Source organism: Strongylocentrotus purpuratus, unplaced genomic scaffold (genome assembly GCF_000002235.5).
Source record: "Strongylocentrotus purpuratus isolate Spur 01 unplaced genomic scaffold, Spur_5.0 spur5_scaffold_16, whole genome shotgun sequence".
Lineage (NCBI taxonomy): Eukaryota > Metazoa > Echinodermata > Echinoidea > Camarodonta > Strongylocentrotidae > Strongylocentrotus > Strongylocentrotus purpuratus.
In genome coordinates, this window is record NW_022145601.1 from 3,024,002 (window position 1) to 3,043,381 (window position 19,380).

The window sequence follows — 19,380 nt, forward strand, 5'->3', positions numbered from 1 at the left end:
TTTTTGTTTTTGAGAGTTAATTTTCGTCTTCATGTCAACAATGCAAGATAAAATTGTCGGTAAGATCGATCGAGATTCAATTGTATTGAAATTGCCGACCAATTTTTCGCACACGTATGGTATCCTCCATCGCTCAAACCATTTTTTAACATGTAAACCTATGGGGTAACCATGGAGACTGACCTATTTTTTTAATAACCATGGTTATTAAAAATATTGAAATGTTTTATGCATGGTTACCGGGAATTTTACAGGAACAGTTGAAGTTTATGAATGCAATTCGACCAATCAGATGGCTGGATTTCTTAAGTGAGGTATATAATGGTATATCTGGGCAGAGCTTATTGTGAGCGCAATTTCATGATTGGCCAGCTGTCTTGTCAACTAATCTCTTCAAAACTAGTTTTTTTTTTAAATGATGTTTACCCATACAATACTTTTTGTGCTCCTACAATATTTTGTTAATGCTTTTTACATTCCTTTCACTATATCACGATTCTTTAGGATGTTTCTATGAAAGAGTTTCATATAATTTCCCCCAGTGTGAACACTATCAGGCCGTGACTCACCGGTTAGGGAGTGTATTAGATCAAAGTGTTCCTATTCCGAGACCAATTCATGGGCAGTCCTGCCTGAGATATGTCATTTGCCAATTATGGTGAATTTGATTCTCGTGTGCTATCTGTCGTCGCTGAGTCTGGGTTGTGTCACAGGGACAGACTCCTAGGAATTAGACCCTTCATATCTGCCACAGAGCTATCCATAAAACAGCCAGAAATAAATTTCTATGTTTTTATGGATATACAGTTATCAACTAAAAAAATTATTCTAAACTAAATTATTCATACCCCTTGTAAATTTGATGTTTTTTGTGTTTTCCATAACTCAGGAATCAAAGGTGGACTGGTTGAATTGGGGCCTTTGTTGAATAGATGTAAGCTTTGATATGTCACTTTCTCCAGATACATTAATAATAATAGAGACAAATCAATTTTTCACATACTTAACAAAATCTAAAACTTGTTAAGGGTATGAATAATTTAGTTGTTAACTGTATATGCTTATATGGCTACCCAATACCTATAGGGGGGATATGAACTCGTACCACCAAATATTTGATGCCTTGTTTTGTAAGAATGTCTTTCAAGAGAACAAAGAAAAAGTACAGAAGTGGGAAATAAGGAAGTCTGTATAAAGCATAAGCTCCTGATATTCACTGAGAGTTAGTGCGAGAAAAAGAAAGGGGGACATCCACCTTGTGCCCCCTGGATCTGCTACTGACTAGAAAAGAAACAACAAACTTGAGAATATGTGTCATAATTCTATGAATTATGCCAAAAATAACAGATATATCTTTAATTCCTTATAGATTATACTTTACTCAAGTCATATCCTGTAGATTTGTGGGATAATGATCTAGTATTTAAATAAGTGTTTTTGTTTACCGGTCCTCTGGATGATTTCGAGGAAACAGGTAGGCATTTGATATCAAGTTACTTGGGGTTAACACAACCAGAAATATCTCACATTCAGTTCAAGGTCCATGCTGTGATCATGTTTGTTTATCTGTGCAACATTGTCATGGTAACTCATGCATCCTGGTATTAATGATTTATCACTTGATGAAAGAAGAGAATTTCCTATCTGAAGAAATCAACAAGCTCAAGTGTGTATTTGTTTTTCAGAACTCTTCCTTATTGTTCTGTTCTTCAAATTCTGGACTCCTCTAAAGTATGATATTCATTTGTTCAATTTCATTATTATTTTGCTGTTTATTTGTTCTATTTTCATCGAGAAGTATGATATTCAAGTCCTGAGTGTCTTTTTCTCTTGTTGAAGTATGTTATTTATTTCTTTAATGTCATTCTTATGTCTGTAATGTCATTCTTATTTCTGAGTTCATTTATTATTGTTTCATCTAGCAATGTGAGAATCAAGTCTTGAATGGTATTCTTGGTAAACTTTTTATTTATGCTCTTGCCCCTTTTTTAAGTACGAAATTAATTTCTTTAATTATTCTTGCTTCACTGTTTATTTGTTCTTGGTCAGTCTAGAAGTGATTGTCAGTTCTTGTTTAACTTTTATTTATTCTCTTCTCTTTTGAAGTATGGTGACAATTTCTCAAATATTTTCTGTTTGGAGCCTGAAGGGTATTGTGTAATATGATACAGGTTAATGCCCGGCTGGCTCTATGGTGTCATGTTTGTTTCACTTTATATTATCCTGAGCTCTTTTAGAAATATAATATTCAAGTCTTGAATATCTTAGATTATATTCATTTTGAATTGGATATATAAATTTGGATGTGACCGATAATTAGTTCTTCATCCTGTTTAAGTTAAAGGAATATCCCCAGCAAACCTCAGAATCTATGCGTGTTTCCTCCCGTTCCTCAGGCGTTCCTCAGGCGTTCCAAAGCAAGGAAGCTGTCATATTGAGTAACCTCAAATCAATAAATATCTTTACTTAGTTACCACGGATACAAGATATTTCTGCTGTATTTCCCTCCTGTCTGTTTGAATTCAACCTCTGCTTTGATTTCCTAATTTTCTCTTGGAAGGAGAAGATTAACGGAACATTCATAAATGTCAGTATTTATCAATATTATGTCCCAAGCTCAATTTAACCTCATTAAGATAGGCCTATGTAGAGTTTATATTTGTTATATAAATCTTATAAAAAGAAGAGGGCTCTTTAGAAGAAATTAAACTAGCATAGATGAACTAGATATACTGTAGAGGGCACTGCTCGTCAGATACCAGCTAACTATGTTTTTGTATATTTTTTCTTCAAATTGAGGTATTTTGTCCTTTCTATTAGTGAGAACCAAACAATTTTCCACGTTTAAATGTACATTGGACCAATAAATGAATGAATTTAATTAATTGAAATGAAGTAAAAACAAAATAGATCCCCAAATTCAATAATTGTAATTCTGCTGAAAATGTTTGTTTTCCAACAATTTTTCAGGATAAAATATATACAATAATTTCACAAATACTTCTATAAAAAGGACAAAGAGCCATTTTTTTAGGTGAACAAAGGCATAATTGGAGTAGATGACTGGTCCTGAAACTTTTTTTTTATTGAAACATAAACTTTCTAGAAGTTCAACGTTCGAAGTTGCAAACTGTTCCTAGTAATAATTATTCAAAATTATAACATCTCTTCAAATAACATTGTCATGATTGTGGACAATGTTGCTATGACAACAAAATGATTTTAAAGAAAAGATAGAATCCTCACAAATTGCACCTTGCATGATCCAACCTGGACCCTCTTTTGAAGGCTTTCAAATCTTATACTTTGAGACGTGCATAATATAGTTGAAGCATATATTTTAAAGGGATCGTTTAACAATGTTAAATCTGAGATACACAGCCCTACATGCTATCAGTGTCAGTGATATGGTGTTATATTGAAGCCCTAAACAAAAATTGTGCTTCAAAATGATCAAGAAAACTAGTGCCTCAAAAGAGTAAAAACCTTTGAGTGACCAGTTTTACCCCAATAGACTGTAGTGTTATGAAAACGGTTTGGCAAAGGCAAAATTTGATTTCGAATTTCAATCATAAATATCTTGATAATCAGACAGGCGATCAGCTTGTAAAAGTTATGGTGTTCCTGACTGACCTGAAGGTTTATAATTATCATTGCAACATGAGCTAAATCAAGGATTTTTTTTAAAGGATCTAAGACTAAGTTATCCGATCCCTTTAAGAGAGTGTACTCCTTGAATGACCTCCAATCAAGGGTACATACTGTGGTTAGGAAGGAAAGGCTGCTAATGTATGATTTCTTAGACTAATTTCCCTTTTTAATTATGCTAAGACCTCTATTAATATTATTTTCCTCTCAGAAACCCTTACGCTTTCCTCAGTGACTATCCCCCTCAGCACCTGGGAGCCCTGTCTTTCCCAGCCCAGTTCAATTAGTGCAAAGATTTCTATTTTTTAATACCTTCATGTGAGCTCTTTGTTTGTTAGATGTTTAAAGAACAAAGTTTTCTATTGTCCTGTGTGCACTTTTGTATCTTTCCAGGTTTTTTTGTTCTTGTTATTACCAGATCTGTTCTGAACTTATCCAAATGTCCAGGTTTATGCTCCTGTTTATATTTAGTATACCGGTAATGGATATTTCTAATGCTGATATATGAATGAAAAATATTTCTTGAGATTTTGAAAAGAGATCAACAGAATAATTTCTTTTAAAAACATTTGTGTCGCGAAATGTCATGCAAGTTCTTTAAAAAAACATACCTGTAATGAATGATTTAAGATCATCGTGACCTTAAAGGATTTTCATTTAGGTGCAAGGTCCCTTCTCTGTAATATGATTGACTTGTAATAAGTATATTTAATACCTGGCTTTGTCTATTATTATGATATCAAACTTCATACCCTTGAGACTATACAAGTAGGGAACAGGTGGTTTCTAAAAATAAGAACCAAAGTAGAACAGGAAGGATGCTGAGAGAAAGACTTGAAAGAAAGGGAAAGCGATTGAAAATATAGAACTAGAGGAAAACAGCAGATTTCTTTATGGATTGTGGGGTGGGGGCTTTATTGTAGTAAAAATAGATTTTACCTTGCAGGGATTATTATGTACCTTTTATTTTCTTCTAGAACTCTTTTGAAAATTTTGGAGCTGTTTATTATGCTCTTTGCTGATGTGCATTTTTATCACTTAGTTCTGCTGAAAATTCAACACTTTCCCATTTTGGGGGTGAAGTTATCCAAAAGAAAGAAAGAAAGATTTTACCCCCCAAAACTGCCTACCGGTACATGAAAAATGTTACAAGTTACAACATTCTGTTACCTAGCTCATCTTTCCTCTACTTTCTGCCTGCTAGAACACACTGTTTTGGAAAGAAATTGGGAGAATATTGAATTAAATTGCAAAATGATTTACCAGCTGAACATCTTGATTGTTGTTATTATCTTTCATGTAGGTAACGACGGTGAGTCATGCATTAAGTCTGTACTTGCCTGGATAGTACAGCCCCATGTATAGCAATTTATGTAATTAGATTGGTTTCCTTGTTGCCTATGTGTAGTTAAGAGTTTGTATTAGTTGTTGATTTTGGATCACTAATCCTTTTCTGAGAGCCAATGTACTATTGATAGAGAAGCACATATACCAGCTAATTTATATGATTGAGTGGTGTACGAGTGCAGGGTGCTGAGTGCTTTTAAATAACACTTGAAAAATAAAAACAGGCTTTGTTTGTACATCATAATACACCTACGGTATGACTGATTTAGAAATAGAATACATACATACATGTAAATGACACTTTTCCAACAGATTATATAAAAAAAAAATGATATTCAGCATATATTTCTAATATTTTGTATTGTACTTTTAAGATCATAAAAAGAATCAAACTTTGAATTCATGATGAATGATTGGTAGCTGAAAGTATGCCATATTTAGATTATGAGCCAGCAACACCATAAACCACTGTCACCACAGATCATATGATCCCCATAAAACCTATTCTGGGCATTGTGAATTAAATCTCTGTTGAGAATATCTAAGATTAATCATTTGTAAATTATTTTACATTGTATTCAGGTGAAAAGAAGTGTTTTCCAATTATATGTTTCACAACAATGATAACATAAACCAGAGTTACCGCATCATAACACCATTCCTTTTATTTTGAATGAAGTATAAGCTGTGTGGTTGGATAGATGTTGAGCAAATATGGTCATGTGACATGATCACATGACCTCATCAACACATACCCAGTGTAACTAATTGGTAGCTATTCAGGAAATATGCCAGGCTAAACACTGTGCAGGAAATTCATCATCGGAAGTTTGAGCTAGTCCTATGAGCTACAACAAGTATATGTGGGAGGATTTTTTTTTTAGGCCACATGGGATTATGAACTATCAGTCAAATTGACTTTAACTAATGGGAAACTAAGAATTGAATAATAGTATACAGGATCAGTTCTTTTACATTATTGAACACATTTCTTGATGTTCTCAAACTGAACTTTACAGAGACATTCTTTTTTTTTGTGGGGGGGGGGGGGGGGGGAGGGGGGAGGGGTCCTTTGAAATAGAAATGGCATAGTCATATATATTTACATTATTTCAACTGGTTACATCGAATGAACTTGATAATATTTGTTTCAAGAATGTTCATAATCATTGTTTGGTTTCACATCAATTATTTCTCATTACCTGTACGTCAGCCGTGACTAAAGGCAGGTTAAACAGCACATGTATTTTGTCAAAAAAAGAAGCCACAATTAAAGTTTGTGCTTGTAGGATGTTACATTCATGCACAGAGCAAACTGCAGTGCTGCATAAAATTGCCAATGCATTATAATTTAATTGGAGATTTAGAGCTTGAGTAGGATCACTATCCACTTACAAAGTGCTATTTTTAAAAACAAAAAAACAGACTAATAGACAGGAATCATTATTGTTATAATTTGAGGTGTGCTGTGTCATCCATGCCAGGTGCCTTTCTTGTCATTTCATCATCATTATCTGAGCACTCAATACACAAATCCCTGCATTTATCTGTCATCATTTACGCTACAAATGGTAGCGTTCAATTATCCCCTCGAGCAGATTCACCCCCTCATTTCGATCAGCCCTCTAGCTCGCTACACTCATTACTCTTCATCCCATCCTCATGTTAATGATATCCGACGGCTCGACAGTTGACATCTCCCATAATCCTTCACCAAAGATAATGGGATCGAATCTCCCCCGAACCACCGCAAACGCTTGCGCAGGGATCTCAGCGAAGCCCGCCAGTGGTTGGGGAGTCGTGGGTCTATTTTTGACTTTCACCTGCGATCTGATAGTACCTTGAGTAATGTGTTAATTAGGACCACCTAAACTAATACTTCCTTCCCCGCTTCTGGCTATGATCTTGAGTTTAAAAAGAAAAAGTTTAGCCTTTGATTTTAGAAGATTATAATGAAATCCTGACTCATTGGGGGTTAGAAGTAATAAAAGACATCGATGGAAGAGCTAGGCAGGATAGGAAGGGGGAGATTGTATTCATTCACTTTCTGAGAAGCTATTGATCACTATTTAAGCTGATATTGATTCTGTATTGATGGCTTTGTTGTGAAGATTTGAATGGTTGAGAATGTTGTTTTTCTTTGGGACATATATCCTGGAGGCTGACATGTAAAGAGTGCAACACTTACAAGCACCCCTCAAGTAAGCTGAGAAAAGCCATTCAAAAATCTTTACTTTATACAGTAACTGTATCTACATTACTTGTACATGTAGCAATATATGTCGTCTCTTGATATCTAGAAGGGGTTAACTGTGTATAAAATCTTTTGAGTTTACTCCCTTCTTGGTCTTTAATACAGTGGAGAAATACCCTGTACAGAAAAAAAGTGTGAGAAAAATAAATTGTTGTTCTAGAGAAAAAGTAAGAAATTCAAGAGAGGTGAGCAGATTTAAGGCATAGTGAGATAGGAATACATGTAAGAAAGATTATTTTTTTGTTAAAGAGCATAAAGGTATACATTACACCTGAGAATCAAAGAGAAAATAATTAAACAGTTAACTATACATGTTTTAATCATATCCTGCTTAGATGCCAATGGGATGACATAACCGTAATCGGTTTATAAAACAAACCCAAAATACCTGACAGTACAAATTTAGTTTGAGCAAACTCAATCAATAATAGTATCCTAAATCCTGGTGACCAGTCAGTCGGTTCCTGTTGGTATCAGTGAAGCACGAAAGACATCCTACAAATGAATGAAAAGGCATTGGACTTTGACCTAGCGAGCGAGCGATTGTCCTCGCTGTTTGTCATGATCGTATGAGTCTCATTCTTCCGTGGGACCCTATTAAGAGCAGTGCCTAGCTATTTCTGTCCGCTGACGCTCTCCCACCGGCCTCTGGTAGCTTGTGATTCGTTGTGAATGAATGAATGAATGGGCTTGGGGGTGAAGCGAGCAAGCAAGGGTGGGTTGGAGAGAGAGGACTGTGGGACATATCCGTGAGTTGAGTCGACGCTGCACTGTGGTCATTGTATTGGTGAGCCATCATAGAAGCAGGATCTCTCATAACAAGCTCCTGAGCTGAGTGTAATATCTTGGATCAAACAACAATGTACATGTACTTGAACTTGAAGAATATATTTTAAGCAACAAACATTTAGTTGTCACTGACCTGCATTGCTGTTGGAACAGACTTTTGTGATATATATTCTGACAGAGATATAATCTTTCTGTCACAATATCAATAAAATTGACACATAATCTTGAGGAGATAGTAAAGAGCGCTGAAAATAAGTATTTATGGGAGACGGTTATTTTACATCAGACAGTATGGGGAGTGAGGTGGATCAAAAGAAATCTGTGCTTTTGCCAGGTAAGTTTATATTTCAATTATAATATTTTTGGGGACATGTTGAGTTATTATTTTTTTTTACAGTACTTTTCTTTTTGTGTAGTGGTATAGGGGTTTATAGCATGAAAATCACAATTTTCATATATGTAAATCCCAAATATCTATAGAGTTCAGACATTCTACATGCAGACATGACATTGTAATTTAATACCAATATTGATAATTCAAGATATTGAAGGCGACATCAATCACAGTTAAACCAGATACTTTGCAACATAAAACTTTCAAAAATTGTTACAACAGCTGCTTTTACGTCAAGAATCTTTTGCGAATTGCAAAAATTTAGTTTTAATTACAGTATGTCAGTTGTGTTTAGATTATTTTGCATTGTGACGCTTGAATGAATATGAACCACTTGCCCGATTCATGAATATTTCATGGCCGCAAACATGTCTGGTTTTACATACCATGCAGTCAACATATTTTGATAAACTCTGCAATATATATTATATATACAGATGTGCATGTTATGGAATTCCCAAAGCAAAAGTTAGTGTACCGTAACTGTAAATAACAAGTTTATTTTATTTGTGTCTGTAGTGAGTAATTCAACTCCTTGCTATTGACATTGAATGGAAGAGAGCTATACATTACAATGCAGGAAATACATATTCTTTCTGAAGAGAAACACAATCTTGATTCTAGTACATTGTTTTCTTGTCAAGTATCAAATCAATTTTTTGCAATTCTAAAATGTACATGCCTTTGGAACGCCCAAGTATTGGCATCAATAGTGTGCATATATATTGGGGTTCAGGTACCGAATAGAGCAATTAAGTCATTTGAATGTAAACAATCTGATAATAACTGATGATATCCCTTGTCTATATGACTGCTTTTGTCTGGTTGGTTCTGCTTTCAAAAGTTGCATCACAGTTACATACTGAGTCCAAAGTACAAATGCTTATCAAATATGACTAGATATTAATGCAGACTATTGCTTATTGTTCAGGATTGTGAGTAGTTTGTAGAATGATTGGTTAATGAATCATATCAATGAGATAGCAAGTAGACATATGATTGAGTTGAGTTTGGGGAATGGCTTTTCGATCTGCTAACTTTCCAGTTTCAAAAGACGCCCATTGTTTCAGTTTCATGCAATCAACAGTTACTATTTGCATTGTGGCAGATATATATCTCTTAAAGGGGAAGTCCACCTGATCATATTTTTTCTGGTTTTAACCTGTATGACTATTGAACTCTATCATTGACATAGGCGTAATGTAGGAGCCTCATGATTCCTGCCTGTAGTGTAGGCATAGGTTATTAGCAGATTAATGAGAGAATATGATCAGTGAAAAATGAACGAAATCCTGTGAAGAATATACAAAATATGAATTTTTGAAGTGGTAATCAAACACAATTCGCAGAGTAAACATTATTGCAAGGTGTTATCGGCATTGGTACCAGGCAACGTTTTGCTCTATGGTCAAATACAAATACAATTCAACTTTATGAATTGCAAGTCAAGACTCCGAAGGCGAGGCATATTGTGAGTTTTTTTTCATGTACTTACGGTAGTTGTCTGTCTTCATTTGTTTAACCCGGCTAGCTAGAGTGCATAGTGTGTGGGATAGGAATGTTCACTTTTTGGGGGTCGGTATTAACTATTGATCTGAGCTTTAAAAATGCATGTTTTGACATTTCTATTGCCTCGTTTTTCCCTCAAGGCAGCGCCTCAACTTTTCATAATAGCAGTACCTAATGAGGCATGATGGAGTTAGGTGCGATTTCAAAACAGAATATTGTTTTTATAATCGTCATCATGGGGCTTCTAGAGCATGCAGAAATTGTGCTGACATGCATATACACTCCATACAGGCAGCAATGCTAATGAGAAATTTACCAATTTCTTTGTCAATATTCATTTTGATCTGTCTTTCATTTTAATGGAAAATCATGAGAGGAAAATATGCACCATACATGAAGTACACAACAATTAACAACCTGTAAAATGTCCACCAGTGGAAAATTTGAATGAAAATTTAAAAGAACCATGCATCGCATAGCGGAATTGACATAATCGTATGAATAGGGGTAATACAGAAGCATAAAATAAAAGAAACTGGTTTTTAAGAGTTAGTAGTGCCAGCTTATATGTAGTAGTATGTAGTACGTCACTTCCAAGATAAACTTGTTATTTGGTTTATAAATGAAATCCGTTCAATAGATTCATCCCTATAGGTGTACCAATACAATTATGTAGTCATCGTTCAATCTTTTTTTAGGATGTGATATATTGTGATACTATATAAAGAAATTATCTAAGCTAGAAGAATTATAGGAATCTTGTTAAACTAATAATTACTCCAATTTATCCCACTTTCGTAATGTTGATGAATCCTGCAGTAGCTGCTGATGTCTCTGTTCATGTTGTTGAATATCATCAGGTCCTCGTGATAAATCTAGGCCCTACTCTTAGACCCCATTAGACCTTGGAGATCTATTAACCACTTGGTGTTGTAGGGATTTAAGAATTAACATTTCGTAATTCACTCAGTCGCAAAGAAATTAAGAATTCATGCACTGCATTGACAGATGTAGTTTTGGATGAGTCGTAAAGATATTGGACTTTATTATGATAGAAGGAAGAACAATTACATTTTCATTGTTCTTTCTATAAAGTGCAATTTCAGGTTAATTTGAAACCTAATTTTAACCATGAAGCAGAGGTTAAAAGGGCATCATCTGTCATTACTTCACTGTGTGTCATGTTTCAAGAAAATAATTTAGAACCATTTATTCAGTATTCGCTGTGAACATGTTAGTTAAAATTGGTGTTGTAGAGATTGAAGAATTAACATTTCATTTATTCAGTATTCGCTGTGAATATGTCAGTTATAATTATTCATGCCAGATTTAATTTAATGTGTGTAATTGACCATACATCGGGCAAATCCACATCTAATATTTTAGTATATCTGATCACTGTATTATAAAGTAATGTTGAAACTCTTACATTTACTTGATAAATGACTTGTCATTATCAAGAAAATGGTAGTGCATGTCCATGTTGTGTACATTTTATGCTAAGAATATCTTGCTTTATACCTCTCTAATATACTTTTGTGGGAATCTTGTGGAGATAATGCACATGAATACAATAATTCTCTCAGAATAACTAAGTTATTTCTTGGGAGGCAGTTTCCTTTAATCAATCTTGTATTTTTAATTACTGCCTAATTAGTTGTGCTGTTTGGTAATAAAGGCAGTAGGCTACATTTGGTAGATGATTGATAACTAGTGTGGTTCTGCAAGAAGATCATCTTTCCTTGTGGTTAGGTGTAAAAACCACAACATGGATGTTATGATCATGTTGCTATGTGCTACTACATGCATCTCATTAGTCCTACACATAAACAAACGTGACATGAAAAATGGGCTGTATTGGGCTTGTCTGAAAGAATTAAGTGAGCGTCTGAGATCGTGGGCATGTCAGCGTGGCGTAGCTTCCGTTGCTTCGCTGGCAGGAAATCGTAGCAGAAATGATGATTTTCAGATGCATCCTTGTGAAAAGATCAGGCAAGAATGATTAAAAAAAGAAGACAAAAATGTTTAGCGACAAACCATATTTCTAAAGGGGCTAAGCAAAAATCAGAAATCAGTGGAATTGTTTCGTCCGTTAATATAGATATATGCAGCTGGAAGGATGAAAATGTAACATCTAACTATCTGAACCTTCATATAGATATTTTACAAAGTAGACTAATCTCAAATGGAAAGAAAATACATCATAGCCTAAATGTATTTACTGAAAACTGACCTGAGGTCACCTGACCACACCCCTTTTTTGAACAACTGAAAAATAGCACATCATGAATGACTAGATTATCAAGAATAAGAAAAATATGCTAGTAATCATATGACAAATAACAGAGGGTGACAGTTGGAGACACTTTTTGGAAATAAGATTCTAAAATAAACAATTTAATAATCCCAGGTTACCCATCTCTCTGTCTGGCATACAAAGCACTCCAGGGGGGCATTTCACAAAACTTGTCATCAGTGACAACTGACAGTCTTTGTTTTAAGCTACTGAAATCCTTGCTTCTGATTGGTTATCAGCAGATTTGTCACTGATTCTTGTCATTTGTCATTGAAAAAAGGTTTTGTGAAACGGTCCCCAGGTCTCGAGCTATTTCACACCTAATTTTCTAACGGCTAATCTCTTTGATAGCTGATCAAATAGACCTCAGCTGAGGTATATCACACTCTACAAGGATCCTGTTTGAATAGAGACAATCTAGACCCTGACAAGTTATTGTCCTAATTTGTAAAGCCCTAGTGGTTTAGTGACTTGGTTTGTGTATACTCTCAGAGCAAACTGTTTTAAGTCTATATATCTTTGGCTTGTAAGCTATTTAAGATTACACAGTACCCATTCCAAGTTCAAATACCCCAGGTACACATTCCCCATTGTACTGTCTTCATTGTTGGAGAGTTAAAGGATGTGCTCGGTTTTTTTAAGGGTACTTTCAAAGCCTACATCATCTTTTTATATGATAGACCTTTTCAAAGCTGCTTATTGGATTAAAATCTTTGATATAAATGAAGGTATGTTATTTGTGTATCCTGGTGACTAGATAGAGAGATACATTTATCAATAGAATGGGTTGTTGTTGAGACCAGGTGAAGTTCATTTCGGATAATTTTGTTATTAGAAATCTTATAACCAGAAACTACTTGAGTGAATTGTTTTTAGGTATAAAGTAGCAACAAGACTTCATAAAAGGTTCAGAGTGAGTGCATTTTCACAAGATCTATCTTGAGAAGAAAAGTTGTCATATTGCCAAGTTTGCTTCTCCATTTGTAGTCCCCTATTGGGAAAGGGAGATTCCTAGCTGTGATATACATGTATGCTGAAATAGATTTTATGGATCTGTGTTGCATATGTAGGCCTCTTTTTCAGGAAGGAAATGATACTCAACGCTGTGACTTTAGCTTCAACTATTTTAGATCTACAACAAATTTTGTAATACTCCCCCTTCTCCCATCTCAAAGTGTTTGTCATAGTTTTCCCTGAAATATAAAGCTTTGTAATTATATTGTCTGTTGAGTGCTAAAAGGGGGTTAAGGTAGCTCAGCAAAATGTAGTGAGATGAAAAGAGGTGTCTGGAATTCTAACTGCATAATTGTTGAAAATACGGTAGTGATTTTATCACACAGAGGCAGAACTATACTTGTTAGGTTATTGCCCTAGTAAATTCACATAGCATGTCAATGATACTCTTGTTAGCTAAATTTTCATCAAGATATGTCAAAAAAGAAACTTTACTCAACAAACTTCACCAACTATTATTCATTTTGAGTTAATGTATGGAAAGTGGATTTCATCTATACTAGATGCCATTATTTTATAGTAGTTGAATTAAATACTTAGTAACCATGAGGGGATTCTAGAAGAAACATGCATAGATTAAAATACATTAATAAACAGGTCTATAATCGCGATGGCCACAGGTTCAGGGTGGCATGGTACACATAAGTAGGAAACATAAAATCCTACATCTCTAAACCCGATCATTGATTGTATGATTAGGTAGTTGCTGTATATATAAGTTTTATGAGGGATCAAAGGAAAACATTAGTTCAATCAGAGACAAGCTGCACCTAACTTTTATAGGTTTTCCCCGAAGACCACGCTATTCCTGATCCATATAAGATCAGAATCAGAAGGAACTTGGCTGCACGTGATGCCCAAAATATATAAAGCCAAGTATGCAGTATTTAATGGTGCAAAACGTTCCTTCGTATGTAACAATTTTTACCTTTTTTATTGAAGATACAATAAGAAAAACATAAAATATAGTTCAGACTCTACATTCATCTTGCTATTAAACTGGTTCTTTTTTTTTTGAGGGGGGGGGGGGGTGGGCTGGTAGAAGGAGCAGAAGAGAAGTAGAGAAGGGGTCTGTTTGTCAATGATCATGAATAAGTGAAATATTCTTGCTATTGCTTTTGGAAGAATGAAAATGATAAAGTAAAAGAAAAATCTCCCCAGAATAATAAAATGACATACATGTAGTTTGAGCTTCATAATGTATAGTTTTCTGCTTTTGTTAATATTCTTCTTAAATGTTATCCTGTAGTGTTGAAACAGAAAGAAAAGGTTGTGAACATGATATGTAGGCAACCCTTGGAAAGGAAGTTGAAAGATTTCTATTTCTAGTTCAAATATAAAAACTGCTTGAATTTCTCTTTTTATTGATTCAAGCTGCTGCTATAACACTGAAACATAATAAGATAATCAGGACCCATAACACTGACTAATAATGTATAGTTTTCTGCTTTTGTTAATGTTCTTGTAAGTGTTCTCATTTTATTAGTTTTGAAACAGAAAGAAAAGGTTGTGAACATGATATGTGGGCAACCCTTGGAAAGGAAGTTCAAAGATTTCTATTTCTAGATCAAATATAAAAACTGCTTGAATTTCACTTTTTATTGATTCAAGCTGCTGCTATAATACTGAAACATAATAAGATAAGCAGGACCTATAAACACCGCCTCGCCTGCCCAAACCCTGTCGAAACACGCTTTATCGGAACTGTGAAAGGAGATAAGCGCCAATAAAAGCACAAGTTCATGGACTGAAAGTCCCGTTAAAAGTGTGATTTTGTAGCCACCTGGAGGCCGAGCACTCCCAGGTGAATTGATGTTTGACGTCATTTCATACCTGTCATTCTCGATTTGTAGGGGTTCTGTATCTTGTTCCCACTTTTATTCATTTCGATTTGATGAAATCTACATCTGTGTTGCAAAAAAAATTTGTGTCTTAAATAATTCTTTGAGTCTTTGGAAAAGAGCCTTATAATTAGAAATGGAAAAAGGAAGGAAGATAGTATTAAAGATATAGTTCATTTTTATTTGTATCATGAATAAACTGGATATTTTGGCAGAATGGTTTTTAGTTATGCTACATGTACCCTCTGCTGCTATATTGCCCTCTTCAAAATTCTGTATTTGCCCCTAATACAGGGAAAAAATTAATATTTATTTTTCGGGGGCTACTTTTCAAGCTTGCCTGCATGAAAATAACATTCTAAAATTTGTTTTGCATTGAACTCTATGCAAATTTACAGGGGCTCTTTTCTGATTTTCGGGGGCTCTTTTAGGCATTTCGGGGGCTAATTCGCCCCGAGCCCCCGTGTATTTTTTTCACTGCCCTAATAATGGTAGGTTGAAAAATATACAAATTCAATTTAATTTGATTCATTTTTTAAAATTATTACTATTTAGGTTTGGCCCTGTTTATATTTATTACTCAAAGAAGTAGGGGTGAAGGGGATGGGGGTTAGTGGAGGAGAAAAGGGGAATGGGGGGAGGGGGTAGATGAATAGAAGAGGGGATTCCTCTTTCTGTCTGTCTCTCATTACAGCCATGATATGACCTGAGTGAGTTTCAAGCCTTGTTGACACTCTGGATATCGACCATGTGCCGCAGTTGCTCTAACCTTATAGCTTTGCACTCTCTAGGGTTCAAGTTAACATAGCGATAAAGTATGAAACACCCTCCAAGGGTATGTAGCACGTGCCCCCTTTCATATTCAGTACCAAAGAGGGTATAGTCTGGATTAAGTCTGGACCGGATTAAGTCTGGACCAAATATGCTGTAGGCCTATATGAAGTGAAAAAGTGAGAAAATGTGATTTTGATGGTGAATTATTAACCATGAACTCACAGGGTTTAGGTATTTCTTTTGTATGATTCTAGAATCTAGATTTTAATGAGAAAATTAATATAGCACCAGGAATTTAGCCTCATAAAATTTAAAAAAAGCATCAGGAGTGAACCAAGATTACAAAAGTGGTCTTGGTAGTAAGCGAGAGGTTCAGGGTTTAAAAACCAATTTGACAGGCTAGTTACCCTATGGTATGGCGATATCAGTCTTCATTTACCAAGTCCCTCAGATAGGGCTCGAAGCTGTAGGTCTATATACTGGCTTTTCAGTGCTTAGTTATTATAATATTGCACTCTTCTTTATAGCAGTTAGTCAAAATAAAAATAAATCAGTGTTAAACTGGAGATTAGATTTCTGGTGTGAAGTGAGGTATGGCATTCTCAATTGTAGAGATGCTTTACAGTGCAAGGCCTTGGCTGCCGCATCACAGGCAGACAGACAGACAGCCAGCATTCACTTCATGTCATCCAGGGAGAGGTGAAGTTCAACTGAACAATACGCACAATGGATTTTGTATAATCATGTCCGGATTAATTATCCAGGTTTTTACTTGAGTGCTTTTGTGAAGTTTGTTTGAATCACGTTTTGGGGATGAGCATCAACTTTGTATGATAAGATCTATTTAGCTGGGAAATGAGTTTGCTGCGATGATATGGTATATCCCAGTTCCGATCTGATTGTAATGGGTGCTTGTGGTGTGCATTTGTACTACTGGCATGCTTGTCTGTAAGGTACTGGTACCTGTTATCATATACAGCTGTTAGCATGCTAGAATGAATGTAAATATTTGATTGAAATGATTGGTGTATCATGTGGTTTTACATTCAGAAAAAATTGCTTCAAAATTATTCAGTTGAATGTTTATTTGTTTTTCAGGATAACTCAATACAAATGTTATTTCATCTCTCTATATATTGCCATACATGCATGTTCTGAATTTTGGATGAATTTATTAGTAGGAAATTAAGGTTTACAGTGTACGTGTATTTGGGGAGGAGGAAGTAGTATTGATAGAAAATATAAAAATACTCCCCCCCCCCCCCAACCCATGTACCCTGTTTGAATGCTTTAGTATCAGTAAATGAAAGGGACTGTTCTCAAATTTGCAGTTTCCCTGCTATTAACCTTTTCTTCCAATTGTCAATGTATTATGTACACTGTAAGGTGTGTAGTTTGAAACTGCAGAATACCAGCTTGTTATAGAAGCATATATGAGACAAAGCTCTTTTTAAGCCTTGTAATGAGACTAACTTCTTGTTTGAATGACGGGTCCTCTATTGACAATGGCATGTGTTTATGTAGCATTGCTGGTATTCATATTACCGGTGTGACTGTTAAACCTGTAACATATTCAAACAAATAGTCCTCAGCGTTGCCGTTTACTGGTATTCAGTTGCATTTGTTTGACGATTCCATGAATTGCATCCTGTACAGAATATGTATTGATCTTGTCTTTTATACCCCTCCCCCCCAAACAAAACAAAACAAACAAAACAGAGATTGAAACAAAAATTGCTATTTTTTTTTACCATTAATTATTGAGTCTTTTGGTATCCCTACCATAATGGCCACATCAAGAAGTTTAGTCTCACTCAAGTTTTAATGAAATAGATGGATGAAAGTCATATGTTGTATGGGACACATTCACAGAATCACTCTTTTGAAGGTTTGCATAGCTGAATTGGTGTCTGCATGCTCTCATCAATCTTTTTCATTCACTCCCATTTTCTTTCCCTCTTCCTTGCAGCCATCCAATCCCTAGACTCCCTCAATGATCAGATCGTTCAGTTCATCTTCACCCCAAAGTCAGCAGAATGCGACGTTAGCGGAGCCGGCACAGGTGAAAGCCTCAAGCCTCTCGAGCGCGACTCGTTGAAGTCTAACCTCGCGCTGATGCGGAGACTTCTCGTCGATGCGCAGGCCAAGTTTCACCGTATGATGGACGATAATAAAAAACTTGCAGCAAAGATTGATAACTCATTACAGGTGAGGGTTTTTAACTTTGTATTTAAAAGATTTTAACTTCCAACCCGTACCCCGGCCTAGTCCTACCGCTAGTGACCTCCCCATTACGAGACCACTGCTATACCACTGAGCCGTCACGTCTCCTCATTGATAACAAATGTGTTTTCATCAAGTTTTGATATGAATGACATTTACACACTGGAATGATTCCAAATCTTTCACAAACATGTTTCTGTGCACAACAGATAGCTCAGCCTTGTTTTGTATCTATTGAAAACTCATGAAGCATTCATGTAAATCAGAACTTCTTACAATGTGCAAGCTACAGAGCCCTTGAAAACACATTAGTGTAAAGTAATGAGCCATGTCACTGGTATAGCCTTGGTATAAAGGTTCTTACCCTGGTGCATCAGAGCATTGGATCATCCAGATCATTCAATAGGTATGTTTTCATCAGCTCGAGAATTGCCAGTGGTAAGTGAGCTAGCTGTTCTAGAGTGTTTGGATTCCTAGAATGGGTTGGTAATACCTTGACAGACTTGTCTGTCTTTAAATCTATAGGTCCATAAATCTATAATAAAGATACAAAGATATTCACTCATGTTCGGGTGCTGTATGTGTCTGGTTATTTACAAAACTAGATACCCTTCTGTAATCAAGCAAATATTTTATTAAACATACAAGAACAGCTAGCCCCGCAGAATATCAATACTCCATTCTTTGTAATTTTTGCTTGCTTTAACCCTTTCTCTCAACTCTGTTCTGTTTCACATATCTCTGCCTCTTTCTCTCCAGGGATAAAAATTAATATTCATTTTTCGGGGCCTACTTTTCAAGCTTGCCTGCATGAATATAACATTCTAAAATTTGTTTTGTATTGAACTCTATGTAAATTTATGGGAGCTCTTTTCTGATTTTCTGGGGCTCTTTTGGGCATTTCGGGGGCTAGTTCGCCCTGAGCCCCCATGTATTTTTTCACTGTTTCTCTCCCTACCATCTTCTTCCTCTACAGTGTATTACTATACTTCTGAAGATCTCATCGCCTCTTACCTTCTCTCATTCTACCCTACCCTCCATCCATCCTCTCTACACTTCAGTTTCATCTCGAAACCATTGTCCTTCCTTACTCTTCAGATTTCACAACATATCTCTTCTCTCTATCCACTTCCTGTAATGACTCTGTAATGGTCTATCGAGTTGTTGCTTTATACAGCAAATCCATTATTCATATATCAATTTCAAATTGTATTTTTGTTGAAACCGCCACCAGCCTCAAAACATGGCTCTCCAGAATGAGCACGATATCCTGTGATGAATATTTCATGCT

At 35.4% G+C, this 19,380-nt stretch overlaps 1 protein-coding gene across 4 annotated transcripts in view; it reads left to right on the forward strand.

The window, feature by feature from the left end:
- Positions 1-7,673: 7,673 nt before the first annotated feature.
- Positions 7,674-19,380, forward strand: part of LOC594063 (kazrin) — a 32,667-nt gene continuing 20,960 nt past the window's right edge. For 2 of the 4 annotated variants that reach the window (XM_030986539.1, XM_030986540.1), the window contains exons 1-2: positions 7,674-8,372; positions 17,836-18,074. In XM_030986539.1, the coding sequence (XP_030842399.1) occupies positions 8,300-8,372; positions 17,836-18,074 (312 nt within the window). In that variant the 5' untranslated portion in view covers positions 7,674-8,299. The remainder of the gene's footprint in view (positions 8,373-17,835; positions 18,075-19,380) is intronic. The other 2 variants (XM_030986541.1, XM_030986542.1) reach the window with 2 other exon arrangements.